This window comes from Gobio gobio, assembly GCF_949357685.1.
Source record: "Gobio gobio genome assembly, chromosome: 23".
Lineage (NCBI taxonomy): Eukaryota > Metazoa > Chordata > Actinopteri > Cypriniformes > Gobionidae > Gobio > Gobio gobio.
In genome coordinates this window covers 5,960,678-5,982,930 of record NC_137119.1, presented here as the reverse complement: position 1 = coordinate 5,982,930, position 22,253 = coordinate 5,960,678, and the positions used below count along the sequence as shown (strand labels likewise).

Genomic DNA, 22,253 nt, shown 5'->3' with positions numbered 1-22,253 from the left:
TATTTCACAATTCTGACTTATTATATCACAATTCTGACTTTATATCTCACAATTCTGACTTTCTATCTCACAATTTTGACTTTATATTTCACAATTCTGACTTATTATATCACAATTCTGACTTTATATCTCACAATTCTGACTTAATATCTCACAATTCTGACTTAATATCTTACAATTCTGACTTTATATCTCACAATTCTGACTTAATATCTCAATTCTGACTTTATATCTCATAATTCTGACTGTCACAATTCTGACTTTATATCTCACAATTCTGACTTTATATCTCACAATTCTGACTTTATATCTCACAATTCTGACTTTATATCTCACAATTCTGACTTCATATCTCACAATTCTGACTTCATATCTCACAATTCTGACTTTATATCTCATAAATCTGACTATCTCACAATTTTGACTTTATATTTCACAATTCTGACTTAATATATCACAATTTTGACTTTATATCTCACAATTCTGACTTAATATCTCACAATTCTGACTTAATATCTTACAATTCTGACTTTATATCTCACAATTCTGACTGTCACAATTCTGACTTTATATCTCACAATTCTGACTTTATATCTCATAAATCTGACTATCTCACAATTCTGACTTATCTCAATTCTGACTTTATATCTCATAATTCTGACTGTCACAATTCTGACTTTATATCTCACAATTCTGACTTTATATCTCATAAATCTGACTATCTCACAATTCTGACTTTCTATCTCCCAATTTTGACTTTATATTTCACAATTCTGACTTAATATATCACAACTCTGACTTTATATCTCACAATTCTGACTTAATAGCTCACAATTTTGACTTTATATCTCACAATTCTGACTTAATATCTCAATTCTGACTTTATATCTCATAATTCTGACTATCTCACAATTCTGACTTTATATCTTACAATTCTGACTTAATATCTCAATTCTGACTTTATATCTCATAATTCTGACTTAATATCTCAATTCTGACTTTATATCTCACAATTCTGACTTAATATATATCACAACTCTGACTTTATATCTCACAATTCTGACTTAATAGCTCACAATTTTGACTTTATATCTCACAATTCTGACTTAATATCTCAATTCTGACTTTATTCTCATAATTCTGACTATCTCACAATTCTGACTTTATATCTTACAATTCTGACTTAATATCTCAATTCTGACTTTATATCTCATAATTCTGACTATCTCACAATTCTGACCTCATATCTCACAATTTTGACTTTATATTTCACAATTCTGACTTTATATCTCACAATTCTGACTTTATATCTCACAATTCTGACTTTATATCTTACAATTCTGACTTAATATCTCAATTCTGACTTTATATCTCACAATTCTGACTATCTCACAATTCTGACCTCATATCTCACAATTTTGGCTTTATATTTCACAATTCTGACTTTATATCACACAATTCTGACTTTATATCTCACAATTCTGACTGTGAAATAAAAAGTCACAATTACCTTTTAAAAATATATTCTGTGGCGAAAACAAGCTTCCATACATTTCTGTTGAAGCTCTTTTTCGTTCTTTGCTTAGAAGTAAAAACAAGTTGTAAATACCTTTGTCTTTGCAGAAATATACTGTTAATGAACACTCTGAGTTTGGTACTTTTGTTTGTAGCCAATTAAAACATTTAATTATGCATCTTAACTAAGTATCTTGTATTTTTGAGCAATATGTAACTAAATGCAACATCAAAATATTTGTATACCTTTTAAGTTTTTACTTTAAAAGAAACAACAACAAAAAAACATTATTACATTCACATGTCTAAATCCGTTTCAATCGATTCATGTTGCACGTTCCATAAATAATTTGCTTTAAACTTGAAATTCTGTCATCATATACATACATGCATGTCACTTAAATCTATAGTGACTTTTCCATGGAACAAAAAGTACATTGTGATCACTGGCTGTCAAGTTTCAGCGGCTGTTACACTTGCTTATATAAAAGCGGATTAAACCCAGCTTTCCTTTCATGCTGATCAGAAGCTGTACCTCTAACTTGAAAAGTAAAAAAATACATCTTTTTTCTTTGGTCATGTCTTGAGAAACCAGGACTGGTGCCCCCTCGAAAACAGTGCACAATGCCCCAATGCTTACCTTAGCAAGCTCTACTATTTAAAAAAAAAATGTGCCTTTCAAATGAATGACCATCCTCTGGTCTTCTGGCCGCAGACTCGGGCTCTTCAGAAGGAGCTCCTGCATGCGGTCGCTGACACTCTTTGATCGCTTGCTACTGAATTATTATCACTGCCAGCCGTTCGTTGCTCTCTGTCATTAGCCAGAGACAGCTCTGTTTCAACCAGGAACTCTCTGACACTACTTTATGTCATCTAAACTAGTACCTTTTTCATTTTAGGAGAGAGGAGGTGTGTGAAATGCATCTCAAGTGTCTGAAGTTTGTGAGGCTGTTGATGTTTTCTTGCACGTGTGTTTGCATGCGTCTTAGGGGGACACTGTGGTTATGTGTCATACACCAGTAATGGTTCATGATGGCTGGTCCACCTCCTCCAAAACCACCATGATTTAACTGAAACCTCTGCATGCAACATGCTTTATATAGACGCCATCTGGTTCTCTGTCCCGATAATCATAATTTAACATGCAAACTGTCGTCCTTTTTTCTTCTAGTCTTCTCTTAGGTGGTTTTTGGACATTTCCAAGGTGGGTGTTGGGATTATTTTTGAAATGGACAAGGCATGCGCCCTTTTTCTGTTCATAATGGTCTTGTAAATTGTTCCCTCGTTGACAAGGCCTGTAATAGAGTAGGGCTTGTGCTTTGTCAGTATAATTTTTTATTTTCAAGCACATTTTTATTTTATAATTTCTGCAGTATCTCGTGTGTCTTAAAATATATAGTATATATGTGCACTTGTTTAACTATTCTTGTAAGTTGTATATAGTAATAGTGAAATATCCTGAGGAGAGTTTACTGGTCCTCATGTGTTATAAAGGCTTATACATTAACCAAAACATGTTTTTATGTAAATCTAGTGTTTTGCATATGTTTCTGTGATGGGTAGGATTAGGGCTGGGTTAGGGCAATATTAAAATATTATTAAACTGATATAAAAATCAATGGAAGTCTATGCAATGTCCTCGCTAATAGTAAAACAAACACATGCGTGTGTGTGTGTGTGTGTGGTTCAGGTAAACCCTACATTAGGGACAAAATGTCTCCATAAAGATGGCAATATCTGAAATCCTTATCCTTGTGGGGACATTTTTTGGTCCCCATGAGGAAAACAGCTTATAAATCATGTTAAGTGATGTTTTTGAAAAATGCAGAAAGTTTTTCTGTGATGGGTAGGGTTAGGGTTGAGAGATATACGGTTTGTTCAGTATAAAAATCATTATGTCTATGGAAAGTCCCCATAAAACATGAAAACACAACGTGTGTGTGTGTGTGTGTGTGTGTGCGTGCGTGTGTGTGTTTGTGCAAGAAATTACAACCAACACTTTTCTCATCTGTTTTAGTGTACAACCTTTTAACTTTAATGGTGAAGCAAAGGACAAAATACTGTAGAATAAATTAGGTTAAAAAAAATAGCCACAAGCACATTTTTGATTTGTACAACAAAGCAATGCAACATATTGGTATCTTGATTTCCATATATACAGAATAAAAAATATATTTTTTATTCTTAGTCCACTTATTTCAGTGTCAATTATTTTTTAATAACAAACAAACAGACAAACAAAACATATACAACATGTCTTTCTTTTATATATTTTTTTCTGAATTTGTATTTTTCTTTTCCATTTTAATAGTATTTTTTGTTTGCATTCCCATCAGGAACATACTGAAAAAAAAGTAAATGTTTCTTAGTCCAAATGTAACACAAAATTTATTTTTCCTTTATTTTCTGCTCTTTTCCCAAATTGCTTCATTTTTTTTTCAACATTGCACAGTGGTAAAATATTTTGTGTTGGGAAGCGGAAATATTAACATCTGCAAAACAAAAAACTTTTTTTTTTTTTTTTGATCATTGAAGATCCTTTTAATATTTGGTGGAAATGTTTTTTTAAATGTCTAAATAGTAATTAATCTCCCAAGTCATTAAATATCAATGCTGCACATTCACTTTTGTAACAATTCATAATTAAAAACAAACTTTAAAAGGTTGGTTTAAGTGCTGTTTTAACCATTTAGATGGCCAGTCACGCATGGACTGTGCAGCAGTGCAAAAGCACACACAGGAGTGAGCCGCTGTGGGACACTGAGGAACCGTTTTAAAGGTCTTTCGGTTTGCTAACCTGGACATCTTTGTAGGGAGAACAAAGCAACCTTCTGAAAGACATATTGGTATCTTCTGAACAACTGTTCGGAGACAGCCTAATATGGTAGGCAACGCTAAAGGAAATTCTTTGGTGTTGAGTAAAAATCCAAAACACTATTTTGTAAAATGCACGTGTATACATGGTCCTCTGATGTAGTGCCTTCCCCTCAAACCTTCCGTTTATTTTTAACAATCTCGTTTGTTAGACTCATGCTATGTAGGTACGTCTGTTCTGAAGTGCTTCTAGTCTTTCTCTATAAACATATTTGTATATGTGGCTACGCTGATCAAAATGTCGATATAGTGCAAAACTGTAAACGTTTTAACGTCTCATTTTAAGATAACAAAAAAAAAGATGTACAGAAATCAAAAACAAAATAATAACATTATCAACAATAGTCAGAATAATTAGAATAATAATATAGAGAAATGTTTGGTTCCAGCAGCCCGTCAAACTTCTTTCAAGTATCTCTCAACAACACACACGAACAGACATGCACACATACGTATACGAATACTCCCATAGGCAGACTGTACATACACACACTTTTGTACACACACAACAAACATAGAACATACGTACAAGGTATAAAAAGTCAACAAACGTTAACTTTTTTTGTAGTTTGTAAAAGTAAATAGATAAGAAACAAAACAACACCTTGATGAAAAATATATCATAATACTTGACAAGTTGCATAGTTTTGAGATTTTCTTTTTCAGGCACCTCATCTACGTGATCTCTCTTCCTGCAGTGCATGTTCGCGCTGCAAAATAGGCCGCATAAATACTCTCTGACCTTGCTCCCTTTGCTTTGTAACAAAAATATATTATATTTCTTTTCTCTTTTGAAAGTGCCACAGAGATTACTCTGAGTTACAGATACCCATTGTAACGTGATACCCATTGGATTCTAAGATGACCACGCACAAGTGGTCGAGAGAAAGAGAGGCCTGTCTACGCGAGAGTTTGTCTTGAGGCAGTGAGATAGAGATAGAGGAGCCCTCCTCTCCTCTCCTCTCCTCCCTCTGGATCTCTTCTTTTTCATTCGTTTTGGGGCTGAAGTTCTTGCCCCTACCACCCACCCTTGCTGCGCTGTCTCTCCCTTCCTACCCTTCCTCTTCTCGCAGCGCTCTTACGAGCAGCCGCATTCTTCTACAATCATGTTCTGGATGTCCTTTTTGACGATTTTCTGCTCCTCGTTGTAGTAGAGCATGGACATGGCTCGCAGGCGAGTCGGCACGCAGCAAGACTTGATGTTGTTGAAGGGACTGTACCCTCGCATGCGGTAGTGGTTGATGACCGTGGAGTGGAAGGACAGCGAGTTGCCGGTGATGCTCGCGACGTGGCTGGGACAGTCGCCTTCGCAGTAGTTGGCGTGATACCCTGAGGGTGCGATGATCCAGTCGTTCCAGCCGATGTCCTTGAAGTTTACATAGAATTGCCGCTTGCAGCAGACGCGTACCTTTCCGTCGCATTCGAGACCTCTTTTGCGACGTCTCCTTAGGGACAGATCGTCCATCTGCCGCACCACGGCCATGAGGAACGGCCGGTGGGATTGCTCGCGTTCGCCGCCTCCCGGAGTCACGAGTATCGGTGTGGCCCGGGCATCAGCACACAGCGGGCAGGAGACGCGCAGGCTCAACGTGCTGCCCCCGCGTTGCAACAGCGCTTGCACACTGGCCGACACAGGAAACGTATGCCAGCCGCTGCGCCGCGTGTCCACCGATTTCTCAGCCAGAACCTTCTCCCCCGTGCCCTGTTGCAGGAGCAGCCGGATGGTGACGTTAGCACGGGTGCGGTTGCCCTTCGGAAGTCGAAGAAAGATCCAGACGTTGGCTTGCTCCACTAAGGACATCTCCCCGCCTTCCTTGGAGATGAGAAAGTTGACAAAGCCTGGAGCTTCACCTGTGGGACAGGAAGAGAAAGAAACATCAGAGATTAGTCAAATATCCTGATCTTTTGTTATTGTACTTGCATTTCACTTTAGCCCGAGGCTCTGGTTGACTTTGCAGACAGCCACATCAGAGCTGACACTGGGAGTGGTGGCATCAGTGGAACGGTTTAGCTTTGTGCCAACAGTGACCAGTTTTTCAAGGTTTCCTTCTGTTTCCTGCGACTATTAATAAATCGCATAGAAGCATGCAGTCGTGCATCCTTTTCCTGCACGTCAAATGCAAGATGTGAATCAGCTGTTCCTATACGCACACTCGCAAACAAACAATCCCTCCTCCCACCTGGTTCTTCCTGTACCACCTTGGAATTGAAATAATTGAGGGTTTCGACAAGACTTTAAACCAACTCCATCACCTCTCCTGGTAGTTAACTCAGCAATTAAGAGTCTGCTCAGTCGCCTGGAACGAGTTTTTGTTGAACGCAGGGTAAGACATAATGGCCATGACAGCATACAGCATGCAGCTGGAAGCAGTGATGTGGCATGTGGCTTGCTGTCTCATTGGATTGTAAAAGACTATTCCCTCTGGCTTTGATTCCCACCGTGTTATAGACAGAGGCAAGGCCTCTGGAAAATTTCAGTTCACGGATCATTTGGGAACTTCCAAACAAATCCTCCCAATTTACTGACTCAACCCGTTTTTAAGCCACTAAACCTTTGTTGGGACATTATTACTGGCTGGTTTAGCTGACGGTTGCTTACTTGTACTGTAGCTGAGTTCTTGTAAAAGTGGCCACCTACCAAAGGTTTGGCATGCACAATGATTATTGCATGTCATGGCTAATAAGAAGAAGCCTCTTGCAACAGGCATTAAGCAATACGCTCTGGAAAAATATTGCACATCTTTCACCTACCACAAGGGTTGCGACGTAATAACAATGGCGTCAAGCTACAAGTGTGTATGTGTGCGAGAGTGTATTTAAGGATCCCTGGCCCAAACCCATCTGTCCAAACACGGTCGAGCTTCACAAACGCAGGCTTTTTTTCCAGTAGTGGCTAATGCATTGTTTCCCTTTTAATCTGCACCCAGTGAAAGAATCAAGTATTGTTAGCATTCGCTAAGCTGAGTAAACCCTTCAACTGCCCCTCCAGAGCCGAGGCCCAGGCCCAAAGAAGAAAGATCACCACTGGAGCTTCGCAACTCTCCATGCTTCTGAATATATTTGCTGGAGAGCAAAGAGAAATTTGGAAATTTGAAGAGAAAGACTAAAGAGCCATGCGGTAATCCCTCAACAATAAACACCAATTTTACCGCAAGGGCAGAGTTTGCACAGCTGTCCTGCACACAAAGATGGAGAATAACATTTACACATTCCTCCCCTCCCCCTGTCCCTGTCTTCAAAAGGGGCGGGTGGCTGAAGTAAAGAGTCACCTGGGAACTTAAGTGTATTTGTTGGGGGGACGGGGGTATGTCCACTCCTCTTTAAACATGGCTTTAGTTAATGTGTTCTATAATCCTCTTTTCTATCTGGTTTACCTTAGGGGGAATCAGCCTCTTTCATCTCCTTGTTGGCCTCCTGTCATATTGTATGGCTTGCAATGCCCCAGTGCTTGAAGCTAAAAGAATGCTTTTGCAGTAAAGAGCTCCGCAACCTGAAAGGTTGTTCAAACACGCCTCTTTGCATGAAGTTTGTTTGTACTCTTCCCGGTTATAACTGTTATAGAACGCACTATTTATCTTTGGCTAATTTGTTGACAATGCTGATTAAAGGCAACAGTCTTTCCGCACAGAACACACACGCTAGTTCAAAGAGTACAGCGCTAACAGGTGCTTAATGGATCAAGTGGAACGAAGCATCCATTCACATAACGAAACACAAGAGAGCTTGATGTATATTCTCTAGGTCTTGCTGACAACTCGGCAACAGTTATTGTTTCAAGGCCAGTGCTCACGGTGCTTCTAGGTGCTAACATGAAAACACTTCCTGGATCGCTTTGGGAATTAAAGATTCGTGGCCCATTTTCTTCTTTGACCCAACAAGATATTAAATTAGAAATAAAAGTCTGAGGGTGGAAATCTGACTCTTTTAATGGTGTGTGGGAGTGAATGATTTGAGTTCCTCGCCTGTTATGCAACATATTTCAAACACAGTCCCGTCAGCAGCAAGGATGGATTCTACAGACTAAACTCTTGCGCTAGAGCGCACTGTGAGCTGTAATGATATTCACATATTTCAAACAATTGTCAATTATTGCCTGAATGCATTTAAAGGGAGACTCAAAATCTCAGAAATTGTACACAAGGTTGGATACTAACCCACATAAATATGGTCCGTAATGAATGCAGCGGAGGTGTTCCAAGAGAAAATATACAACAGAGACCAATACTGAAATCATAAAACATCCCTTGACATTATAATGTCACTGAATAGACCACAAACCACTAGAATTCCTTTCAGTTCATGTTGCTGCAACAGCATTCATGGCCTTTTCTACATCCCAGCATGAGAAGCAAACAAACAAAAAGTGCAATTAAAGCTTATTTCCCAACCATAACACTGTAGAGTCTTGTATACATTCTCAGGCGAGGGTTCTTAACGCCGGCGAGCCGTTTCACGATACCACACCTCGTGCCGTAAAGGCCAAGCATGCCTGTTATGTTCTTCCCCAAACGGCCTTGTAGCCTCTTTATCTGGTCCTCATCACCCACAGGCATTTCAGGCACCAACAGCGGGCCTGATTTACTGCCCCCATCTAAGTCAGGCACCCCATCTAGCGGCAAAGAATCACCAGCTTCAGCCAGCCCCTGCAGGCCAGTGCAGCTCCCAGGGAACCAGGAGGGTAACGAGGAGAGTTACTGCTGCCTCCCCCCTACTAACCTTTGTGGAAAATGGCTCAAGGCCATGCTGGAAAACTGAAGGACATGGACTTTCAATATGAGCAGACAAACTGCGGCCTAACAAAACATGAGGGACAATCTAATCTATGCAGGGAGTTGCAATTCATATTTTACTTGTTTATCTGATTGATTTTTCAGGATTCAAGGTTGGACGTAGATTTGAGATGCTTGCTGCTCTTCTACCAAGCCTGCATCTGCAAGTAATAACCCACTCTCACGAACAGGTTTGGATGATCCATCAGCTGTCAGAGTAATAAATGACCACAGTTGGCATGATGCTGCAGCATCCTTTCTTCACTACACTACTGTACCTTGAAGCCAAGAAAGCTTTAAGTGGCATATTACAAAATGTCATGAGCAGTGAAGTACCCTGCAACCTGAGAAAGTGTTTTTTTGACCACACTAATGCTAAGGGATCCTCGGCTAACAAGGAGGCTTTCTAATGTGGTACTCGAATCTGGATAGTGTTTAAAGGAGATACTTTGTGGCTTTGTAATATGTAAGGTTTGGCAAGCTGGCCATGTAGCCCCCAAATAAGACAAAGATACTTTGGAATTAGGCTATTTTATTCCCATTGCCTTGAAATAGAGATTCTTTATATGTAAGGAAGGAAGCCTTCAGCTTTTAAGCAAATAAATCAATATTTGATCTGGCAAAAATAACTGCTTGCACATGAAAAATTAGGACGTCTTCTTTTCTTTTGCTGTGACCATTACTGCAGGGAGTGATTACAGGGCTTTCCTTGTGATAAATTACTTTGCAAGTAGGAGGAGATCAAAACGAGGAAAAGAAGTAAATATTGAGTCATTGTTTCAGAACATGTCAAGCTTTGCATATGCAACCTGCACGCCTGAATGACATCAGAAAGGCCAAACACCGAACGCCCACACACACTCACTTCATCCACAGTGATATCATCAACGTGCCTTCTGTTTGAAGACTCTGCACATGGCTTCAGCGTAATTCACTTTTGTATATATAATATTTATAAGTCTCTGCATCTATTAAATCGTTTTCTTTTCTATGGAAGCAAAGGCTATCCATCTTGCAACTTTTGATGGAAAAGAAACTTTTGGAGAAAGCTTGACTGAATTTTATCAATGACCTCTGTTGCACTCTCAAAATTTAGCAGTAACAGTGTCTAGGAAAGAGCAAATTCTCTAGATATGGTTGCTTTAAAAAGCATTTGTTAGTCTTTGTATTAGATAGAAAGGCTGTCTCACCGTTTACTAGTGCCTGAAAGTCTGCAGACTAAAAGTATTTGCAGTCATGCAAATACACAAGCACTGATTGCACATGGCTTCAGGCTACACATATAAATCGAGAGCAATCAGTCTTACCATGTAGCGTTCATTCACCCAGCATGCTATATGTCAGAGATAATGGTTTAAGCAACAATGTCCTACTTTAAAAACAGTATGCCTTAGACTCTGTAGTCCTTTTATCTGCAAACTGATATCTTAAAAGGACAACACACTGGAACTATAAACTAACCAGAAATCTTTATTTAACATTCTGAATAAAATATTGTCAGAGAACGAATTGTTGTGTAATTTTCAAGCCAGTTTTATCTAACAGCAGCCGCTTATTATTATCGAAAACATTTCAGCCTTTGATCATTAAGAAATGTATATTCATAAAATATATACGATGGCAGATTCTTGGACAAGATTTCAGACAGATAGTGTAGAAGTCTAAGACTTACATCATACACATAATTACAGTTGTCTAAACAACCCACTTAACGCAACATTACAGTGATGCAGTGCAGCAACATGTGTCTTAAAAATCATACCAGTAAGAAATAAACACCATGAAGAACTATGCATTACGGTATTTAGTAAATCAATATAATTACAGTTATGTCTCTGCATGTGATGCCAAGCCAAAAAATATTACCTGGTGCCACACTGCAGACTTAATAATGCAGACTAGGTTTTTGTCAATCATGTAAGCATGATCTTTAACAATGGGGGACTTATAAGTCAATATTCCAAGATCTTGGGAGTTACAAAAGCATCTATTTTTATCCCAAATATATGTTTATATGTATGTTTATGTGTTCTGTTAGCCTGTTTACATCTGCTGGAATTCTCCCTTGTGGTGGATTTGGAGAACAGCTCTATTTTGGAGACTTTTTTTGGAAAGCAGATCGGATGCAACCGAACGCGGTATTTCGCGGCAGACGCGAGAATGGAATTCGAGCAGGCCCGTAAGAACCGATTATCGCGAGATGTCTGTTCAATAATACTGCGATGGTATGGGGGAAGAAGGTGAGGAAATCTTCTGTAATATTACGATTTATCGGAATGGCTATCGGAATTATCGTTAAAAAAACTAGTTAAAAATTGGACTCTCAAGTCAAAATTTGAATGCGAAAATTTGACATGAAGTGGGAAGTAGGACATTTCCGATAGCACGTGAAGTGAAGATATGAATCTTTAATGCGTTTTGGGTTGGTCAAGTTTTATTTGACTTAATAATAATTAATTCACACAGTCACAATAACCTCAATAATGCAAAGACTCCACCCAATACTTATAATAATAACAAGACGGATGATCTGATCTGATTTGTAGCCTACTATTTATGTAAATATATTAATGTGGGTTTCTTTAGTTCCTCTGAAATGTCAAGTGATAGAGGTAAACAGGACATATAATAGAAAAGTATATTAACAGAAATTGAGCTAGGATGTACCATGTGTTTGGTGTGTTCCATTTCAGGTCAGCAATCTTGCAATGTGAGCAGATGAATGAGAGCTTGCAATCCTGATTTATTCATGAGGGACCGTTCATCTCCCCCTCAGTCAATACATCAAGCGCCCATTGAAAACAAATAGATGTGTCTGACACTGAGGGAATAAATACTTGCACTAACAGTCCACATAATAAAAGTTTGATATAGTTTTGATTACTAACAGATTTAGTGTTTCATAACTATGTTTTTGTCATCACTTAAGCATGATCTGAATTTGTTTTATAATGTGACAAGCTGTAGTCTGGCACCAGAAGATTATCAGGGAATGGTTCTCATAAAAAGAGTTCTCACGGTCATGAAAAATCAGTAAATATCAGGGAATTTTTCCGATTTCCAGATGTGGGGAGAACGATCTTAGAGCCTCCATAGTGAATATACCTTTTCTAATTGTAAATATGTAATTGTGAATGGCGTCTTTAGGAGATGATTTTGCAGTATTCATGAATGGCTGGGGTGGGGGAACTCACGCAAAATGTATTGGTCAAAAATGTGAGAAACATTGCATGAAGAATGCCCTTGTTGTGTTGGACTCAAATAGAGTTTCAGCTTATTTCATGCAATGATTTATTTCCTGACTAGTCTCTTCAATACCTATTCGTTTTAAAAATGCATAAAACTGAATGTCATTCCGAATAATCATTCTCTCCACAAGGCTGCAGTGTTACAGTCTCAGCTCCCTAAAAGCATGAAACATTCATCTTTCAGGCAAGCAATGCAATTGCTCTGTTTGCTGCTTTTTAGGTCTGACACATCTGTTGAGAGCTCCTGCAGCACGCCGCGGCTCTGTGTCACTCATGACCCGTTTGAGCTGTGTGACTCAGAGAAGAACCCAATCTTTCCTCACATCATGGGCTTGACAGCACCTTTGAACAGCTCTCACTGCAGCCGACAATGCTCTTTCAACTGCCTTTGAAACCCGACACAAAGGCAGTAACTGAACAGCCTTCTTTTTCTCCTATAATATGGAGAAGCCTTTTTTATTCCTCTGTGTTATGATTTTTTTTTTTTTTTATCTCTCTATCAACCCAGTCGCATAGGGAAGCCATATAGGAGGCTGTCAGTCCCCAGGGAAGTGGCTTATGGCTAGAAGCCTGGGGGGCCCTCGCAGATAATTACCGATTCCCTAAAGCAGCAGGAGGTTTGCAGGAACCTCGAGAGGGGGGAGTGAATTTGCCGCAGCGTAGCGCGGTGGCAACAGGTTTCCCTGAACTCTTCAAACTGGTGATATTAAGTTGAACAGCTTTATAAAACACATCCCACTGACCGATTTACTTAAAAGTATTGAAGGACAAATTTGTACAAAATGTGGAACTCACCGGCTTCAGCAAATGTGATGATCTCCGTCTGTTCCGTCTGTTCAGACTCGGGACGGTTGCTGGCCTCGTCCTCAATCAGAACACTGCCGTCCTTGGCCACCCGTCCCACGTGTACCTTGCGGATGGCATTGAGGAGAGCAGCGCGAGGCACCGGGTGTGTGATGTTGGGGCGCTCTTGCAGGTGCAGCATGTTAAGTATGTGTCTCTTCACTGCCTCAACCACGTCTTGCTGGGCTCCCTCTTCCTCACCTTTCCGAAGCCGTGCCAGCGCACAGGAGGGACAGTCGGTGGCGGCTGCCTGTTCGTTCGTTGCCAGGCTCCCTTTGGTGACCATGGCACTGAGGGAGCAGGTCTGGATGAGCAGCAGGAAGATCCCGCTCAGCAGAGGGAGAGGGGACATCCTTAAACGAGAGGTGTCAGTCGCTGAAGAGAGCTGGAGGGTGGTGAAAAAACTTACTTTAAAAGTTCCTTTCAAAGTAAGACAAGAATCCGTCCGACAGCTGGGAGTAAAGTCTGTCTGCCTGTCGTTGAGCTTAATCTGACAAAAAACAAACAAAACAAAAAAGTAAGAGCTAAACTACTAGGGGAGAAAAAGTGGTGAAAAAGTGTAATCCTTGCTGGTGAGTTGTGAGAAGAGATGCTGGTCTGAAGGCAGGAACAGTTCTGTCAGTGGATTTCTCCCTCTCCAGGTCCTTGGGAAGTTTGTATGGGATGGGCAGTCGGCTTCTGGATGTGCCCCAGGGAAGCAGTGCGCTCGTAAGAGGTCTGGGACTACTCACTGTGCAGGAGTTGAATGGTTTTGTTGAAGTGGGCTGGACTCTCTCGCTGGCTCTTGCTCCTCTCTCTTACACAGTAATTATACTTCCCTCCTCTCTCCCTCCCCTCCTTCTTGCTCCCTCTATTTGTAGGAGGGTAACTTCCCCATGCAGGGTTTACAGACCCACGTAGTGGAATTTGCTTCAGAGACATGACAAGTGATTTGCTGTTAAGTGCAGAGCTCCCTCCCCTTCTAGGTTCATTCATTTGTAAGTTTTCACAGTCTTGCTGTTTTGAAGCGAACTCTCTAAAATTTGTTTATATTTCAATAGCTGGATGAGGAAAAGCAGGTCTGGCAAGTAATCAAACCAAGGTATTTCAAAGTACTTGAGAGATGTGAGGTGACATAGCAGTTCCTCGTAGACGTATTAGCCAATTCTGGTCAACTAGAGATTGCCCGTGGTAATTTTCCTCATTTAAGAACAGTTCCCTTATTCTTTAAGAGGCAACGTCTTGACGTCACTTTTGAAGCGGCACACGTTAAGTATTCCATGCTTCCCCTTTACTGCCGTAACACATGTTGTGTGCAGATTCACCATAGTGCCCGGAAGCATAACTTCCTGTTTAATTGGCAGAGGACAGATGTCTGGGATTCTTAGTGAGACAGGCAGCTGGCTTGTGACATCATCAAAGGCTGAGTTGAGGGCATGCGTGGGTCGCCCGTCTGCATATCAGCCAAAACATGCATGAGGGATGCCGCAGTCATAGTGTACGTTTTCACCATATTAGACATGGTGATGATTACTCAAAAGTTCTGATTCAGGAGACTCACCTTCCTCAGTGATGCTGACTGAGGTCAGTGTCTAAAGTCTGCCTTGAGAAAGACGGCCTCTGGCTACATTTTTAATATAGTATGAGAAAGTCTGGGATTTTTTTATATAGGCTAACTAAGCATAGTGAATCAAGAGGTCTATTAGTCATTAGACATTTTTCTTGCTTTAATCCTATTATTTTACAACATTCATTTAGTAAATATTATTCTGCACACCAGAATTAAATAACTCTATTTGTACTTAATTCAGATCATTAGTTACAGTAGTCATTTCTCAGGCAATAAACATTTGTCTCACTTTAATATTTTATATATATCGCTGTAAGGAGTCCCTCTTGTGGTGAAACTCGCTTATTGCAGAGAGTTTTTTTCTTTCTTGTGGAAAGCAGGGCTGAGTGGAATTTTCACATTATAAATACGTTTTAATAATATTTTAGTCTCTCTCATATTTTTTGTGACTTCTGAATTAATAAATAATTTACCTTTGGCCCCAAGTATCCTAAATATAGTCGGTTTCCACACCATTAATCTCTGTTGTTTCCCCTATTTTTCTATTCTTTTCATTTGTTTGAAGTTAAGGAGATATTCTACTTTTCATTAGAAAACTCTGTCCCACTTTATATTAGGTGGCCTTAACTACTTTGTACTTACATTTAAATTAATAATTTGATAAAATGCACTTATTGCGTGCATACATGTTTTTACATTGTACTTATATTTAAAAAAAATACCTGCATGTAATTGCATCTGTAATTATTTTCTGTAATTACATTTATAATTACACTGTTTACCCATCTCTTACACCTTACCCAAACCTACCCATGCCACCACACCTGTCCCTAACATTACCCGTATCCCAGCTCAATAGCAGCAAATGTGTTTGCAAGTACATAGTAGTTAAGGCCACCTAATATAAAGTGGGACCAAATTTCAGAACCTTGACTGTAGAAACTGCTGTAAAACGATCAACTACTGTTAATATTGTTCCCCTTTATAGTTTAGACTGAAATCTGTGGACAAAAACTGTAAAAGGGAACTAACAGGTACATCGTAATGAGAACTGCATGTGATTGCATTGCATTGACGAGGAAACATGTAAGTTACTGTGTAAAACCATATTGTCATGACCACATTGAATTCTCACACAATTTCTGCGAAATCTGTCGTTATGTCTTTGTGGCCTGAGAGGTTAGTTGTTGTAATGACTGTGGTGGTTCCGGTTATTCTCTGTTTTTAGTTTTCCGAAATGGTTTCCAGTCTGAAATTCAACTAGGTGTTCTAAGAGGGAACTGAGAGCCGAAACTGCAAAACATCTTTTCTTTTTTTACTTCAGGCTCTGAATGTTTGTGTGGAGACTAGCTTTTTATTAGGGCTGTTAAAATGAGCCATTGCAGTCTCTGCCTCATACTTAAGACAGGAGAGCTGTTACTACTTTAGTACAGCACTTCAGCCAGAAACAGACTTGCAATGACACTGTATCACACCACAATAAACACCCAGCACTTGCTGACTTGTTGAATATACAAAGTAGGGGATAAAGATATCAATGACAATTCTCCAAACATTACAAGTCAAGCAATCCCGAGAGAGTGGACAAAATGATTGTAGTACTTGGTAAGTCCTGTTTGCGGAAATGGTTCTTAACTTGCTAAATGTCTCGTGGCGGGACAGTCTGGATGGCTTGCAGCTTAACTGGGCCGCCAGTAGGTGATGGATGGCCTACCTCCACCTCTGCCTTCTCATCGGGGGACGCATAACGAAGAGAGGGATGAGAGACTGGTGACACGGAGGTTACATGATTCCTCAACGACACGGCAGGGAGACAAGGTCCCATTAAAACGTGAATGGAGAATAGGGAGAGGAAGAAGCAGAAAGAAAATGTGTTTTTCAACCCTGGAGAAAGAGATTGAGAAAGAGAGAGTGAATGAGTAAATCTTTCTCCAGATGTGAGTGTCTCCAGGATTCAAAACGTTTCTCTCGCTCTCTGTCCCTTCCAGGATTTGGGGTTGGAGAGAGGCTGTAGGTCAGGCTGTCTGGGCCATGCGCTATCTGAAACCGGAATCGACCGTGCCTCCCTGTGTGAGTTTCACTGGAGACCACGGGGAAAAGCTCCAAGTCATGAGGTTAGATAGGCTAACGCTGACTGACCTAGCGTTTCTGCTGTTAAAGTGTGAAGATGGGAAACGAGAGCCAAAACATTCTCGCACAATCTGCCTAACTATTGCATTCGTCGTGCTTATTTTCCTGCATTTTCCCATGTGGCACATTCTGTACTATAGTATGTCTGAAATAAATGTCTCATGTGTGTGTTGGCGCTCGTGTGTGCAATTGTTCACCAAATAAATAACGTCATTCTGAGCTGAAATTTGACACGCAGGACTTGCTGTTGAAGAGTTTTTGTTGTTGTTGATGATTTTTTGTTTATGGCGGATTTACAGCTAATAATGTGTTGCGTGTGTTTAACTACATACTATAGTATGTCAGCCAATACTGTACTTAGACAATGCCTTGAAGGCTCATACTCTTACGAAAAAGAAGTATACTTCAAGTTCCTTGTTCAAGTACATTTTTAAGTATACATTATTGTAGTAAGTATACTAACATCAATGTACAAGAAGTATACTTGTAAGTGTACTATTTCAATACTTTTTGGGACTAAATTGGCCCACTTCTTATGACCCACTTCAAAAGTACATTATTTAATATCCTGAAGTTGTAGTATATTTAAAGTTAAAGGGTTAGTTCACCCAAAAATGAAAATAATGTAATTTATTCCTCACCCTCGTGCCGTTCCACACCCGTAAGACCTCATTCACAAATGAAGATATTTGTGTTGAAATCCGATGGCTCAGTGAGGCCTGCATAGCCAGCAATGACATTTCCTCTCTCAAGATCCATTAATGTACTAAAAACATATTTAAATCAGTTCATGTGAGTACAGTGGTTCAATATTAATATTATAAAGCGACGAGAATATTTTTGGTGCACCAAAAAAACGAAATAACAACTTATATAGTGATGGCCGATTTCAAAACACTGCTTCATGAAGCTTCGGAGAGTTATGAATCAGTGTTGAATCATGATTATGAAATCACGTGACTTTGGCGCTCCGAGCCGCTGATTCAACACTGATTCATAACTCTCCGAAGCTTCATGAAGCAGTGTTTTGAAATCGGCCATCACTATTTAAGTCGTTATTTAGGGGGTTTTTTTGCACCAAAAATATTCTCGTCGCTTTATAATATTAATATTGAACCACTGTACTCACATGAATTGATTTAAATATGTTTTTAGTAGATTAATGGATCTTGAGAGAGGAAATGTCATTGCTGGCTATGCAGGCCTCACTTAGCCATCGGATTTCAACACAAATATCTTAATTTTCGTTTGTGTCTTACCAGTGTGTGGAACGGCATGAGGGTGAGGAATAAATGACATTATTTTCAGTTTTGGGTGAACTTACCCTTTAAATTTGAGTATAAATTTGAAGTTTATTTATTCATGCTTTGAATTCACTTCAGTACTTTAATGTATATTACTTTCAGAAAGTGTTCAAATGTATGACTAATGCATTAAAAGCCAATTTTTAAATATATGCAGTGTACAAGCCCTAGTTGTGATTTAAGTGTAAATATGTTCAATAAGTTTATACTGGCAGAGAAGAATCGCGTTACAACCTTATTGTTTTTCCACTTTATTCCAAAAAAAAAGGTTTGTGTTCCTAATCTTTTATCAAAATGTAATCATGTCACTAATCCTTGTATTTCAACCCCTCCAACCACCAGCCATTTCATTTTTGTTTCTCGCTTAAAGGGATTGTTCACCCTAAAATGACAATTCTATCATCATTTGCTCACCCTCAAGTTGTTCCAAACCTGTATGAATTTCTTCTGCTGAACATAAAATAAGATATTTCGAAGAATATGGAGAAGGTATGACTGATTTCCATAGTTTGGGTAAAAAAAAAAAATTCTATGGAAGTCAATGGGCCCATCAACTCTTTGGTTACCAAAATTCTTCAATATCTTATTTTATGTTCAGCAGAAGAAATTCATAGGCTTGGAACAACTTGAGGACGAGCAAATGATGACAGAATTGTCATTTTTTGGGTGAACTATCCCATTAATGTCTTAGTCTTACTTTATGGAAGCAAAATAAGTTGTGAATGCCGTTATATGTTGCCTTCAGCTTTCTTTGATTTATTTGCAGAGATTAAACCATTCTTCACCCTAACCACCATTGGCCCTTGGTCCGGATGAAGGCCACGTCCTTGGCGGGATCCAAAGCTCTGGCGTTTAAGCATAACATCTGTCGTAGCCTTTAGCTGAACCTTGGAAGTGAATGTGGAAATCAAGCATTCTGGTATATATTTAATCTGACTGTGGGACGAGGTGTGTGTTTTGAGGTGTCTCTTTTTCAAGACTAGAGCAACAATCTCCAAAATGTTACTCCATTAGACACACCAGATTGATTCTGTATGCTAGAAGCATCTGTGAACCATCACTGATGGTATAATATAATATCATCTGGCTTTGCAAAGGATTGCATAATAGCTAACTGCTACTAAGTGGGAATGTAAATTACACAGTGCGTGTATTAAATACGTCAAGCTCCTTATATTCAGTCGTGGCGGAATCTCCACACTATGTTTAATGCTTCTTAGAAACAACAGTATATTTAAACCTTTGGGGTGTTCTGGTTGTTTTATATGCAAAAAAGACTTTATTGATGTATGTTCACTATCCAGTCATTTGTCAAGCACTCCACAACCCACCTGACCTGAAGACATTTGTATTATCAACAGTGTTTTGAAATGTATTGCTTATGTGAATCTGGCTTTCTTCACGGCAGCTTTTCAAGTTGGGCCAACCTATCCGAAAATCATCTTTATTAATAATGCGCTGCAAACATGCTAAGTATATCTTCTGTATGAACTGCCTTTGGTATATGTAATTGATTCTCGCTGGATGATATACAGGGCCAAAGAAAAATCAGTCTTCTGGTGAAATAATTATGGTTTTATTTATTAGCAGAGGAAATGTTGTCGATTAAATGAAGCATATTCAGCTGTGAAATAAATGTCTCATGGTAACTGTGTGCTGGCGCTTGGATTGAATGAGAGGTGAAATAGAGTGTGCAATTGTTCACCAAATAAATAACGTCATTCTGAGGTGAAATTTGACTTGCAGGACTTGCTGTTGGGGAGTTTTGGTTGTTGATTTTTTTTGTTTATAGTGGATTTACAGCTAATAATGTGTTGCGTGTGTTTTCTTGTGACACTATATATACCTATACCTAACAAGTGGCATGCATCAGTGTGTAAGTGTGACCTGGAAAAGATGGTTTTAGCAGCATGTCATGAAGCTTAGTTTGGATTAAGATCCTGCACTCTGTCTGTCTGGATGCGTTTTAATCGGGATCATGTGTTGTAAAGAATCATCTGCCTTTTTCCATATTCTGTATGTTCAATGAAGTATTATGCACAAATGTGACTATATATATATATATATATATATATATATATATATATATATATATATATATATATATATATATATATATATATATATATATATATATATATATATAGTCACATTTGTGCATCTTTTTGTGACTTAAAGGATTAGTTCACTTCCAAATTATGATTTACTCCCCATCTCATCCAAGATGTTCATGTCTTTTTTTCTTCAGTCAAAAGTTTTTTGAGAAAAACATTCCAGGATTTTTCTCCATATAATGGACTTCAATGGCAACCAACGGTTAAAGGTCCAAATCAATGCAGTTTCAAAGGGCTTCAGAGGCTTATCTAGTGAAACCATTGGTCATTTTCTAAAAATAAAAAAAAACATTCATATACTTTTTAACCACAAATGCACGATTTCTGTGTTGTTCTTCTTCACAATGTATGACGTAATCATGTCAGAAAGGTCGCACGTATGTGGAAGTACCGACCCAGTGGTAAAACAAAAGTGCAAAAATTGCACTGATTTGGACCTTCAACTCGTTGGTTGCCATTGAAGTCTATTATATGGAGAAAAATCCTGGAATGTTTTTGTGATGAGCAGGGCGAGCGAGAGCCATGAGAGAGCGATATTCTCTAGTCAGATCGCCTACATCATGCATATGCAATGTAAGGTCCAGATTTTAAAGCTTTTAATTGATACATACTAGGGCTGCGCAATATATCGAAATTATCGAAATATCGATTCGCAAATGTACATATCGCAATATGCATATCGCAAGGGTACGCAATATCTGAATGATTTTAATATGCTACTTCATCATTGTGAAAAGTGTACGTTTTAGGTTGATGCATATAGCAGAGAATAGACTGAGCACACGACTGTTACTTATGTGACTTGCTTGACGTTAAAAAGAGTTATTAAACACAATAACTTGCAAAGAACAACTCCTTGCAGTCTCATGCTGTCTGACACAGACCGAAACGTGCGCACAAGCCGTTCTTTTTTCGTGTCTTGTTTCACACTCAAACTGTCAAATACACACAGAGTTATGTCAAAATGGCTGTCTTGATGAGTATTCATGTAAACACAGTCGGTTATGCTTTAAGTGAAAGATATCAGTTGGGGAAAGAAATTGATTTTACACACTTAAAGCAATATCGTATTGCATATCGAACATCGCATTATTTAACAAGGATATCGCATATCACATTTTTCTTCAATATCGCACAGCCCTAATACATACTGTATACCCCCGGTTTCACAGACAAGGCTTAAACTTAGTCCCGGACTAAAATGCATGTTTGAGCGGTTTTAACTGAAAGCAATTTGCACTGACTTATCTTAAAATCATGTCAGTGGAATTGTTTTGTCTCAAAATGCATTTTTTTCCAAGGCACGTTTATAAAAGCTGCTTGAATGTCCTAAAATGTCCTTAAACTAAGGCCTAATCCTGACTTAATCTAAGCCCTGTCTGTGAAACCGGGCCATATTGTATTAAGTAAGCATTTTTTCCCCGTTCCATTCACTCTTAAAAAAAAATTGTTAATAAATTAAAATCATTATCTATTAGAGAATGGTTGTGCATCATTATGGAAAGAAAAGAAAAGAAGAAAAAAAAATAACTATAAAGGTTCTTTACTGGCATTGATGGTTCCATAAAGAACATTCCATGGAATCTTTCCATTGCAGAAAGGTTCTTTATAGTGGGAAAAAAAGGTTCTTCACACAAAGAAAAGTTTGGTTCTTTTAATAATAGTTCACTGAAATGTTCTTTGGGGAACCAAAAATGGTTCTTCCCTAGGAAAACCCCCTTTTGGTACATGCATTTTTAAGAGTGTTTGAGTGAAATAATGCAGATAGATATCATTCTCAACAAGCTATCAAGTTATCATCATCAACCAAGAAATTCCATATTGGTGCCTCCCTACGCAATGATTAACTTTAAGTGAAGAGACGAACTGGAAAGGAATTTTTTTTGGATACTGACATCAGTAAGGAC

At 38.8% G+C, this 22,253-nt stretch overlaps 1 protein-coding gene across 1 annotated transcript; it reads right to left on the bottom strand.

Moving 5' to 3' along the window:
- Window positions 1-3,530: 3,530 nt before the first annotated feature.
- inhbaa (inhibin subunit beta Aa) lies at window positions 3,531-14,078 on the bottom strand. The gene is made up of 2 exons (XM_079805569.1): window positions 13,202-14,078; window positions 3,531-6,240 (listed from the first exon to the last, which is right to left on the bottom strand). The coding sequence occupies exons 1-2, from the start codon at window positions 13,599-13,601 to the stop codon at window positions 5,468-5,470; spliced, it is 1,173 nt and encodes a 390-aa protein (XP_079661695.1). The 5' UTR covers window positions 13,602-14,078; the 3' UTR covers window positions 3,531-5,467.
- Between the last annotated feature and the right edge of the window lie 8,175 nt (window positions 14,079-22,253).

Coding starts and splice junctions, on each gene's coding strand:
- inhbaa (XM_079805569.1), bottom strand. CDS start 13,601: ATGTCCCCTCTCCCTCTGCTGAGCGGGATCTTCCTGCTGCTCATCCAG. Junction 6,241..13,201: donor CATCACATTTGCTGAAGCCG/GTGAGTTCCACA, acceptor CCTGTCCCACAG/GTGAAGCTCCAGGCTTTGTC.